Source organism: Rhinolophus hipposideros (genome assembly GCF_964194185.1).
Source record: "Rhinolophus hipposideros genome assembly, chromosome: 4".
NCBI classification, from domain to species: domain Eukaryota; kingdom Metazoa; phylum Chordata; class Mammalia; order Chiroptera; family Rhinolophidae; genus Rhinolophus; species Rhinolophus hipposideros.
The window spans coordinates 61,046,695-61,060,092 of NC_138050.1; the positions used below are offsets into that span (position 1 = coordinate 61,046,695).

Genomic DNA, 13,398 nt, shown 5'->3' on the forward strand with positions numbered 1-13,398 from the left:
TAGATTTTGTCTTCAACAGGTGACTTCAAGCTGAAAGTTATAGTTCAGTTAGAGAAACCACCATGTTGTTTGAAATTTGGTTGTGGCTACTTAGATTCCATTGTTGAGACTATACCTTCATGTGTCACGAGCCACTTAACAGGTTTCTGTTCAACACTCTTCTTTCTTGGTCTTGACAGAACCAGTCACGAACATGGACTACAGAGGAGTCCATTTTCTTCTGTTTGTCTATGAATATATCAAATGCTTCATCTTGATTCAGACACAACACCTAGAAAACTTGCAAACCATGTGTTTGTAGGTTGTCATGGAATAATTCAGAAAGTACCACTACATTCTTTGGAGAGGAAAATTTTGTGCCATTGTTTCGTTCAAAATATGTGATTTTTCTTTTTAAAACCTCATTAATATATTTGTAATATCTCATTCTGCAAACTAAGATATCCCACCCCCAACTTGAGATACATGTTGGTACAAACAGTTATCTTATAAAACTGCAGGAAGTAAAAAAGAAATAAGGTTTTTCTTCCAATGTAAAATGGTTGAAACAAAAAAAAAAAAAACTGATGCATATTACTGTAATGGTAAAATTGAGTTATCTGCTGTGTGGCAAATACTTTATGCAAACAATCGATATCTTAGGTTCTAGGCTTTTAGCCTTCAAAAATCTTTAAAGTTGAATAAAATGTCAAATTCAAATGTAAACTATTATAAATATAGTCCAAAAATGCATTTTTAGGGCTCTTCTTTGGCCCAAAAGTATTTAACCTCCAACTAGTTTATATAAGACAAAGGAGAAATTTTAATAAATCTCACAATGGTTCCGTTTTTCCCATTGTTAAGTGAGGAAATTCAATTCAGTTCAAAATACTTAATTGACACAAATTATATGTAAGATTAACCCTGAGGTAGGCACTGGAGGGCAAAACCTACAGAATCAGAAAGACCAGTAAGTTAGGAAAGTAGTTCTTTCATAGGGGCAATTTTGCCTACCAAGGACACTGGGCAATGTCTACAAACATTTTTGGTTGTGATACTTAGGGGTGATGTTGGAATCTAGTGGGTAGAGTTCAGGGAGGCCGAAATGCACAGGACAGGCCCCCACAACAAGCCATTCTCCAGGCCCAAATGCCAGTGGTGCCAAAATTAAGGAAATCTGGATTAGAGTGTCAACTAAGCCAGTGGTGCCTCTTTGATTTATTTCCACTGACACTTCAGGATTTAAATAACAGTGAATTCTACCTAAATTCAAACCAATAGTACAACTTACCTTTGAGCAGCTTCAACAAATTCTCCTTTAAACTATGCAAAGCTCTTTTTTTCTATTAGTTCTGTTTAACAAGAATATTGCTCTGTGGAGCAGTTCGAGTACAAGTTATATGTAGGCAACCATAACAAAAAAAATGGAAAACAATGAAGCACACTCACCCCATCTTGTAGGTTGTATTTCTAATAATGGAAATGTGCAAAACTCAAGCTCTTACTGTGTGTGGACCACCTTTCAGGGTTGGATATTTAATCATTGCAACTGTAGTTGAGAGGCATCTACTTGGAGTATAGGATGGGGATTATATCCTTCCACAATTAAATCTACTGGTTAAGAGTCGCTCTTGAGTCACCAGTAGATAAGGAACATGTGAGTTTCTTTTCCCTTCCACCTGAGAGGGATGTTTAAATTGGAATGCATAGAGGTGAAGTCAATGAGCTGATCTTTGGAAAGGGTGAGACCAAATCAGAGTCAGAGTCAGAAAGAACTTAGAAAAGTTGAGGAAAACTGATGTACCTGAGTGACAAGAGTGTTGTCTTTGTGTCCTCCACAAATGAGATTCTGTTCCCAGGTGGGAAATGAAGCCAGATAATCAATTCAATTTCATAAAAAGTACACAAGGTTGGAAAGTTTAAAGGATCGGATAATAAAACAGGTATGAGGCAGGATGACCTAGGTAGAATGAAGGATGACTCAGGTGCTGTAGGGGGTACTGCCAGACTCTTATAGCTTGCTATGCTTTGCAAAGTCAAGGGCAGATTCCAAAGGGACTGAGCCATAGCCAGCATCCAATGGGATGGGTTCTTTCCTGACCTGGGATTGGGCTGCCTGGGGAGGGTGTGTTCTATATCACTGGAGTAGTTAAAATTCAGAAACATTGCCCTGAGAATCCAAGCATTGAGAGACAAGATGGAATAGATGGTCTTAAAAGGAATCCTCTCAATTCTATTAGGAATTCTGAGCATGGGATGAAGGTTATTGTTCAGACTAAGGCCTGGTATACTTACTCATTCAACTATCTAAAGCCTGCATCACCAATTCTAACTTCCCAAATTCTTTCACAATAGATTAGGTATCACCATCATTAGAATAGCATTACAGATATTTTGTGTTTTGAGAGGAGTGTGGTGGAGAAACCCCAGGTTAGTACCTTGTTATTAGATATCACCACAGTTCTGTGGCCCTGTCGTTTGAATAGCTCAGTGGCATTATGTAACCTATGACTAGAAGAAACAATAGGGAATATTCCCAGGACACAGTCAATTCTTCACTTTTTTTTTTTTCATGAAAAAAGAGAAGACAAACAGTAAATATAATCCTAAAGATAGTCAAAACAGATGGGAATGTAATTTTGTTCAGAATTATAAAAAAAGTCCTCTACTATGTCCCAATAAATACAGTCTGTAGAAAATTCCAAGGTGAATGTTTATTTTCTAAATGAAGTTTTGTGGGTCTTCTTAATCCAATAAATTCAAACCATCAATGGAAGACATCAGCAAGAATGAATGAAATTAGAAGAATTGATGAGATGAGTAAAATTGTTGTGATTTTGTTTGTTATACAACTGGTATTCATGCTTTGAGAGTTTTAAGTCTAAGAAAATAATGTTATTCCAGGAGCTTCCTAGAGATATTTTTTGGAGCAGGCTTCATTGTTCTCTAGTAAAAGAATGCATTCTATTTCTAGGCACTATAAAAGAATCATTATTCCTTTAACAAAAATGCTGTCCTTTTATACAGAAATTTTAGTTCCATAATTAAATGGACTAAAAGTACTCTATAGTGCATCTAGAAAAATATTTTGTATGTGTACCTTAAGAAAATTTTGACAATCAGCAAAACAGTCAATTATAAAATAACTTCTTTTCTTTCCAAATACATAATTGTGCAATATTCACAGTGAGAAAGAAATCATTTAAAAAAACCAAATATGTGAGAAGTATTTGTCTTAATATGATTATTGTTTATCAAGAATTCTTGATAAAGAATTGTAACCTCCTAATGTCAAGTGTACAAGTGAAAAACACAGTTTTAACTTAGAGTGCTCATCTCTAGTGAAGGAGGGAGACAAGGTAACAGAAGTCAGTGTGATAAGTGACATGACTCACGTGATCTCTTGGCACTGCAGGAAGACTGAGAACAGGCACCTAGTGTGGCTTATGGGCAGAGGAGGTGAGCTGGGCTGAACACCTTCAGCTAAGAGGACGAGAGAGAAGCCCAGGAGGGCATCCACGGAGAGCAGGATGTGCAAACTAAGTTTGAGCAGCTGCAGTTTCTTACTCAGGGTTGTCCACTCCCAAAGAAAATAAGACTGTCATAAATTTGATTTTTGTCAACTTAAATATTAGTCAACAATTGGAAAGTCATTTTCAGAATTTATTTTCTTTTCATATACTTGTCAAAGTCAGGAATGGAAAAATGATAAGGACTGTACTCTAATTCAATTGTCTTTGCTCCTGCAGCTCTTAGTAGCATAATATCTTCAAAATCTTTGACCCAGGATAGTTCATATATATGGCAATCATTTTCATCAACAGTCATCATTTTTCCTGGGGAGTTTATTTTGTTTACATTTTCATAAATATCTCATCTCTTTGAAGAAACAAACCCTGCTCTTTGAGCCCCACTCTGCATTCCTACTTTGTCACCTTTTTCTGTGTCAAATGGAGTAGAAGCTTCAAGATTAGATCGTACTATTTTTTAATGATTTACAAACAGCATCTTCCCTGTTGTCTCCTGCTGTAATAAAGAAGGATCTTGGCAAGCAGAGGAAAGATAGTTTTCAGTGTTCCTCTCAAATTTAATCTTATATTGACAAGCTCCTTATTTTACCTGTAAATGCTCAATTGGTAAAGCTATTAAACTTTAAAGGTAATTCATAATGGATTTCTGTAGCCACATTTCTGCTTTAGTCCAAATAACTAGAAGAAAATAAGGGACATAAATTAATTGTTTTATGTTGAAATTGTCCTTCATATTCAGTCCACAAAAGGAAAATTGTCCTTTTTTTGTACATATGCAACATTAATAAAAAGAATCACTTCTCTTTTCTGTTGGCATTTTATTTTTTGTAAATGTTGTTCTGTGAATCTTTCTCTTAAAAGTCATCTTCTTGCATGAGTTCCTCAATAGACTATAAATTTAGTCACCATAGTCCCTCAGGAAAAAGAAAAGGACTTTATTCAAATTAAAGCTAATATGAGAAAATATGTTCTTTTTAAAGTCCCGGTCTCAAGCAGGAGGAAATATAAGTAACATAGGAAAGGAAAAGAGTTTAAGACATGGACGTATTGATGCGAGTTCAATTTCTGGTTCTGTCACTTTCTACCTCAGGCAAATTCATTAACTAGTGACCTTTTCTACAAATTGCGATTGGCGGTGTCTGCCCTTTTACCCACCTACTCATCTACCTGATTAATTAGACAGCGATTTCTGTAGCATTTAAGTATGTAAAAGAACCTTGAAACTAAACATGTTCTACAAATACTAGTTGTTATGGCAAAGACTTAATGTCCAAAATGTGATTCTTAAAGTGAGAGCAGTACATATATGAAGTTAGATTTTACATAATGACCAAATAGGAATATGTTTTCCTCCTTTCTCTCAGCTTTTCTTTTAAGCCTCTTTATCTCCCATTTGTCCCACTTACTTCTAGAGTTTTTCTGCCGTTCTGCATGCGTTGGTATTCACGGATGCTCTGATTAGTCTATCTGCATTCACAGCCCCAGAGAGACAGTCCATCCTCAGCCAAATTTAGTAACCCCCTTCTTAGTCTGGGTATTTGATCATCTGCAGATTCTAGTTTTAAATTTCTGTGTGGTTAGAACATATATACTCGTAGGTGGATGTTGGTTTTATATCCTATAATAATTTAACTTATTTATAGCAGTGGAATTTTTTGAGGTGTAAATTTTACCAGTTTTATAAATAACAATATATATTTGTCTTATAAACAACTTCAATTCAGTATTTTTATTTCTGTTCTCTCACAAAATAATATTAAGCAATATTTTTAATTGTTATAATAATAATAATACCTAAAATTATGAAGTACTCACTGTATGCCACTTTACAGAAAGAAAATCATTTAATCCTCACAACACTGTGAGGTATGCGTTATTATTTCCCCATTTTACAGATGGGAAAACTAAATCACAGAAAGGAGGTCAGGAGGCAGGATATTACCACAGTTAAATATGTATGTCCTTTTTCAGAATGGCTGGGTTAATTCTAATTCACCTATTATTATCTGTACATCCTTAAACAAATTGCTTACTTTTTATGTGCTTTAATTTTCCTATCTGTAAAATGGGGAAATAATAACACACGCCTCATAATGCTATGAGAATTAAACACTGTCTTTCCTCTGAATGGCATTTTAGATTCTCTTAACTGTATGTTCAACCATCTGCTTAGATATTGTTCATTTTCTTTCTTTCCACTATCAGTAGTATTTTCAATGAGACAATTCTCTCAGAATATACAAAGTACTATTTGATAATTTAGTTAGTACCTTACATTTTGGTGTTCAGTAAACACTATGACACCCAAAGACAGGCTTCAATTTTAATTTTTGGAGCCTAAGTAAGATACTTTAATTTCCCAATGAGAAAATGATTTCAAATGAAACCCAGTTTCCAGATTTATTTCATTGTAGTTAAAACTATAGCAAGTGCTTTTCAGCACACTATAAGTAGTAAACCCCAACGGGCAAGCTTACATGATACACCTTCTTTTTTATTAGGTCTTTACTTGGTTTGAATGTTAATTTCCTTTTCCACATTGTTAAATGCATTTTAACAGCTCAAGTTATAACATAAAAGTGTTTTATTGCTACAGCTATTAAAATTGTCCTGGCTTGAAGTCAGAAACAACTGTATCAAAATCCTAAGAAGAACAATAAAATGCTGCATATATTTTAGTCCATTTAGAAGAGCTTTTGTCATTGAGGAAATGACCATGGATCAATTCTGATTGTTTTTCTGAAAAATGACTTCTCGTTTCAAAAGTCCCCCCTAACTCAGTCTGCTCTCCTCTCTCGTGACAGGCACCAGCATATTCACAGTCTATGAAGCTGCCTCTCAGGAAGGCTGGGTGTTTCTCATGTACAGAGCAATTGACAGCTTTCCTCGCTGGCGTTCCTACTTCTATTTCATCACTCTCATATTCTTCCTTGCCTGGCTTGTAAAGGTACTATAAAAATTTGTCCTAATATTAATAAAAGCTATATTTTCTGATAGTTTCTACAGAACTTTTGTTTGTTTTCACATGCCCACTGCTTCCTCCTTCCCAGTCTTTGGTAAAAGTGGTTTTGTAATTTTCTTTCAGAATGTGTTTATCGCTGTCATCATTGAAACATTTGCAGAAATCAGGGTGCAATTTCAACAAATGTGGGGATCAAGAAGCAGTACTACTTCCACAGCCACTACACAGGTACAGTATCAGGCAACAGTGTTACAACCCACTCAGACATGGACATACCATCCTCACCATCCGTGGGACTTGATGAAACTTGAGGGAGCCCTATTATAATGGCTTTCTACAATCAGACTCACTAAGAGGGTTATTAAAAAGTAGAAGTGCAAAGGTCCAAACCCAGAAGAACCAAATTAGGCTTTCTGGGTGATGAGATAAGGGCACCTATATTTTTATTAGCTCCATGGGTGGATTTGATTCAAAACTGGGCTTGTCACCACATTTATTATGTACCTTTGATTTGATTGTGCCATCACAAGTCCTGAAAGGGCTTGCGGATAAAATATGGAAACTGCAGATAAAATTTTCCCGTTTTTGTAAATATTTATTCATGTAATTGAAAACCAATACAATGGTACTTATGTATAGGATTAGAATTGTTGGAATGGAAAATGTATTTCATTCAGGATGAACCAATCACAGCCTAGTAAATTGTGAAGAACACCCTTCAAATGCATGTCTGTGACTTTTGAGGAATCACTACTATATATTAGGAAGGGTTCAACGCTCCCAAGAAATTGGAAGTGCCCTAGAATTTGACTAAAATCGGCAGGGCAGTTATTCATAAGAGAGCAATTCAGATTCAATGACTCTATTTTTATTTTTGGTTGTGTTTTGTGTTTTTTTGTTTGGTGTTTAGAAAGCAGAAAGGCAGGTTTATATATCTTGTTCTAGTATGAATCTTTATAAAAAGAGAAAATTAAAATTCATGAATTGAGAACAAAATTATTTTAATGCCTTGTAACTATTATTTTAACATTAAATTTTTCTAAAACTCTTTTTAACATTAAATTTTTCTAAACCTTGTAAGTTTGTAAATACTTATACAGGTTTATTGGTACAAAGGTGTTTGTAAAAGATCCAAGGTACAAATTTTATTTTGAAAATATTCAAATTAGATTTCTAATAATTATATGCTAAAATTCTATTAAACATACTAATAATTGGGAAAACCTTATGCAACATTTTTATGGTATTGTGAAAGTTTGAATTTTCTGCTCAATTCATTATAGATGAAATAGTATTAATATTATTCAGTTTTGACAAACAACTATTCAAACTTCCATGAAAGATTTTAAAAATATTATCTAGGTTATTTCAAAGATGGCATATAGGAATACCTTCAAAAAGCAACCATCACATCTAGTTTTTATTTCTTCTCTCATCTCTGTTAGCGAACTAGGAGAAATATTAAGTTCAAGTCCATTCTGTCTTTTAAGTACACCTCTCGGAGGTGTTCTCTCTCTCTCTCTCTCTCTCTCTCTCTCTCTCTCTCTCTCTCTCTCTCTCTCCCTGTATATATATATATATATATATATATATATATATATGTGAATGACTAAATAGAATATAGAACTACGAACTCTGCACAGAATTTACATCAGTGTTCCCGAGAGATGACCTAAAATGATCACAGTATACTTTAAAACCATATTATACTTATTAAGTAACTCTTATTTATAAAACCACAGCTGGAAAAATAGTGTTTCGAAGGACCACCAAATCAGCTAGCAGTTAGAATATTAATAGAAAGTGAAATGTGAAGAGACTGTTAGCAGAGTTATACAAAGCTGTTTTCATTAGAAATGGTCGTTAATCTGGAGGAATAAGTTGATAATTTAAAGGTAATGTGTCTAGGTATTCAGCAGAGGTAATCACACAGAGAATCGTGAAAAACCTTCATTAAGAAAAATGCTGTGGCTGAGGACCCAGTTGCCAGGCAACTGAAGCTCCTGCAGCAACCTCTTGGTAAAACACCACTTAGGCTGCCTGGCAACCGGCCCAGCCCCCTCCCACCCCCTCACAGACACTCAGCAAGTGGCCCAGATGTTTTTGTGTGTGTGGAAAGGACAGACATCATTTGCTATGATTCTGTTATACTTGTAAAATCTGACAGAACTCTGTGTGCAAGAACCTCTTGTTAAATGGTTTAAAACACTAAATCACAAGTTTCTAATTCTAACATACCAGATAGGCTTTAAGGAAATAAAATAAGGATGGTTATTGTATTGTAAAGCACACAGCTGTTCAGAAATGAAGTCAGTTCCTGCCTATTTCTACCATGTAGAAAAATTTGCAGTTTCTCCATATAAGTTATCCTCGTAGAAACGTTGAGAAAGTCCCTGGCTTGGTGAACCTGTTGATGTCTGCAAGTCTATGGACTTTCCAGGAGGGCTGTGTGTGTAGAAAGAAAACCATACACGTTAAGAGAATAGGGAAGGAGTTTTCTGACATTTTAGGCAGTTCAATAGTAATTGACTCTGATGTGAACTCTTCAGAGACAAAGAGAATCCGCGATGAGAACTGTTGTTTTGTTTTTTAAATAGGAGGAGGCAACCTGCCTCTGAGTCACAGCATAGAAATCAATTACAGAAAAAGTAATGCCATCATCGGTCTTTGGAGACCATGATACAAAATGTAACAGGAAAAGAAAAGGAAAATGATGTGAACATTTTCAGATTAGTTATTAATCTGCATGAATTCTGATGGGGATGGTGACTTCCATACCTGCATAGTTATTAGACATGGATCATTGTTACCACATGCTCACATACGTTGAGTTAAAGTGCAAGATATTCATACACCTATGATATAATGGCCCCCCGTGTCACTCAACAACAGGACAATCCATGCCACAGCTTTCTAGGGGTGTTGCCCAGAACTGGAAGTTGAGATGTGCAGATACGCTGTTAGAAAATGTTCTGGACATAATATCCCTCTAGTCCAGACCCTCACTCTTGTTTGTTAGATGCTTCACCTCAGGTATCTGCTGCCAGTCCTGTGGTCTTCTGATCCAGACCGACTCATGGTAAAGATGAGCTTATCTCACTTTGGAGTAGAACTGAAAAGAACTGCTAAACTTCGGGGCCACACAAAGCTACTGTTTTATGTATACTGATAAGAGACACACAAGGAAGGCTCTGGCAATCAATACATACCTTTTATATGTGACTCATGATTCAGTAGGGACGCATGAGATTGGTAAATAAATATTCTGATCGTCTAAAGAGAGTAATAAGTTCTGGGCCTGTAATTACCTCTGTTTCAGCACTCTTGCTGACCCATGTTTTCTGAATTAATATTCCCTAATTAAAATAGAAGTCTGACAAGGGTAGAGTTGATGTAGGATAAAAGGACACTTATGAGTTCTTCCTTTGTAGTTCCGTAACCATTCTAAACAGGTTCTGTGTGAATATGTAATGCTGAGTTAAAAGCAGAAATGCATAGATAAAAAGACATATGGTCAAAATTAGAAAGAAGTTCTCCTCCGAAAAAGACTATGTATAACACAAAGACAATATTATTGTAAAAAATGTGTTTACCGTATTCCAAGTGCATTGATTTCCACATGAATACACATCATTAAAATAAGTGAGAAAGCAATTTAATGAAAGCAATTTCTGGGAAGAATTATTCTAGCATGGTACAATGGTAAGCTCCTTCTAATAAGAAACCATAGTAATAGAATAATACATTCATCATAGGAAGCCATAAGTGAGACTTAAATGTTATGAAGCTGAGTCATCGACTATATCATTTAATAATGAAATCAAGTCAAGTGTCCACTCTCATTATTTTGTGTAATAATGACTATTACCTATCTTAAAAATGATTTTGAAAGAATCCAAAGAGCATAATAATTTCAAAATCAATTTTAGATTTTCTGTATGTGTATGTGTGTGAGCTGCAAGAGACAAAAAGCTCAAAACAAGTGGCTTGTGTAAAATAGAGTTTCTTTCTCTCTCATGTAAAGTTGGAGGAGATCATTTGGAGTTGGTATGGTGATCTGTGTTGCCACATATCCTGACTCCTTGCACCTTCTTGTTCCACCTTGAGTAGGCTCCATTCCTAAAGTTGCCTCTTGGATTAAGTTGGTTGCTGTAGCTCTAACTCTCCCATCCATATTCCAAAAGGCAGGAAGGAAAAAAGGGAAAAATAGAAAGTTTCTGCTTACATCTCATAGGTCAGTATGTAAATACATAGTCAAGATTGGCTTCAAAAAAAAAGAAAAGAATGAGTCCTTTTTTTTGGTTTTATTTTTGTTGTAGTTTGGTTTGTTGTTTTTTTTTTGTTTTGTTTTTTTGTTTGTTTGCTTGTTTTTTTGTAGCCCAGTCCTGTAAAATTTTTCTTACTTTGGAAGACAAGGAGAAGGGATATGGAGGGAGAACTTGAAGCCCCTGCTTCTGCCGCATGACCCTAACTATTTGAGTCCTTGAACATTCCTGGCTTCAGATATCCCATTGTCTATGTCACATAGCTACTGTTACATTAACCAATCTAGATGTTTCATAATTCAGGGACTGAAGAGAAATTGAACATGTTTGCATTTCCTTCACTTTATCTCAGACAAAGAAATGACCTTGAGAGAACACTTTTATTAACAATTAAATTGATTCATTTGATTTTGGTCTACTGGAAAAAAAATCATTTAGCAGAGAAAATTGGTCTGCTACTGATCAAAGCAAATATATGCCCCGGGGATCCTTTTGTGCCAGGATAAGAGAATAGGATGCCTGTACAAAGGGTTTTTAGCTAGTGACGGACAGGATTGCTTTTGTCTTTTTCTCCTTAAATGGAGATTCCTGGAATTTTGACAGGAACGTTAAAAGGCACTTTAACAGGTTTGCATTTCAACAAATGTATGTATTCTCAGAATGAGCCTATTTAGGAGGGATGTGCTTGATTCTACCACTGAGAATACCTGTTAAAATTCATTCTAAAGGAAATCAGCATCCTGCAAATGGACACCTGAGGAAAACAATTTGTAATTGGCTTGTTTGATCAAAGAATCTTTGTGTAAATGTGCACCTCCATTTTGTCATTTTAAAAATACCTACCTGGTTTGTGAATTTCAGCTCTTGTCTCTCATCCCCTCCGTTAATTTTTAGAGGGCAAGTTTTCTTTCTGCAACTAATCCACGACCTCTACTACTGAGAGTGTGAAATTATGATGATAAATCTTAGGTAACAGGCTCTTTGTATCATCTCATATCCCCATCAATAATTACCTTTTTGAACAGAGTCAGACTAGCATGGGGACATAAATAAGTATGGCAAAGGTATTTGCTTCTGTGTATGAAACAGCAGCCTCGGGCAGGAATAACAGTGAGTGCTTGTAGTGTCTTTTCTTTGAAAAATAAAAATCCTTAATTTCACCTTATCCCAATACCACCCCACCCCAATACATACACACTCACACAGCTAAGGAATTGGAAAGAAAATGGGAAAAGATTTATAAGTGGGAAATGTCTTCCACCTGAGTGTAATATTGACAGATACCTAATTTTTGAGGTACGGTAAGATCATAACCTAGATATCGAATTCAGTGAATGTTAGATTTTAGTATCTTGTACCATAGTATCCTATGCTGAATTCCATCATTTATTATTTTAAACCAAAAGAAACTACTTTAACCCCTTTATAAATATGTACATAAAATTTCTGCCGAGCAGATTAATTTGGCCTAGTTAAAATAATTTCACAAAGTCTATTAAATGATGTGTCAGTCTCCTGTCATTAAAGGAACACCAGCCTCTATCCCTATGCCACGCGCACAGTTCTTGTACTATTTATACTGAGAATATTTTTCTGTTGGCTCAGTGAGGAATGTCTACTAAATAAAAATAAAAATTCAGCACTTCTAGTAAAAACACTCCAGACACCATGCTTTGGAATTCTAATTTTCATTTTCTTCCAGATCTAATATGCAATAATCAATAATCAATATAATGGGGATAAAATGGCTACTTTAAAGTCTTGTGGAGAAGAATATTTGGGCAATTACATACAAAACATGTAAGGCAGAAAGGACCTGGTACATATAGCAAGTGCTCCATAAATGCAAGCTATCGCCATTATTCTTGTTACTATTATTTGCTTAAGTTTTCAGTGTTAGAATGAACATAATTGGAATGACTCATGTTTTAAATATAAATCCTTAAGAAGACAAATCTTTGATGACATAAAAAAAAATATACAAAGCTTGGAGACATAAAGGTACAGTTCTCAATGTTCCTTATTGCGCGTCTCTGACTCATTTGCCTCTTTGTCTTGAAGATGTTTCACGAAGATGCTGCTGGTGGGTGGCAGCTGGTAGCTGTGGATGTCAACAAGCCCCAGGGACGCGCCCCAGCCTGCCTCCAGGTGCAGTACAATGCCATTCTTAAAACTCATCCAGCAAAGCTCTTTGACTTTTATTTTATATGAGGAAATCCACAGCCCTCTAAGCTATAGATCTGCCCTCATTTCTGGTCCTGGAATCAGGGACAGTGTTTTACTCCATCCTGTATTCCCAGGACCTACCAATTTTTAGATGCACAGTAGGGATTTGGTAGCTTGTGAATAAATGCACAGAGGTAATACAACATCACAGGAGTATTGATTCAGTGAAGAATTTTATTGTCATATAAACCTTATGAAAATATTTTTCTACAAAAGCCTGAATTATTTGGAGGCAGGCGGTCACGATCACAATTCACTTGAACACTTCACCGAATACCTGGGAAGAAATATCTTTAATAGGTAGTGTGTTGTCCTGCACCCGCAAGCTCTCTGAGCAACGGGATATAATAAAGGTGCTTCCATAACAAAGTGCGCCTGCGTAGACATGAGGCGATGGGATTGCAAGTAGGCGCCCCCCAGAGGCCTGAGACGTGAT

At 35.7% G+C, this 13,398-nt stretch overlaps 1 protein-coding gene across 1 annotated transcript in view; it reads left to right on the top strand.

The window, feature by feature from the left end:
• The window catches only part of NALCN (sodium leak channel, non-selective), a 318,494-nt gene that overhangs the window by 108,452 nt on the left and 196,644 nt on the right, over positions 1–13,398 (top strand). The window contains 3 exon segments of the mRNA XM_081047253.1: positions 6,314–6,456; positions 6,595–6,699; positions 12,798–12,884. Coding sequence (XP_080903379.1) covers positions 6,314–6,456; positions 6,595–6,699; positions 12,798–12,884 — 335 coding nt within the window.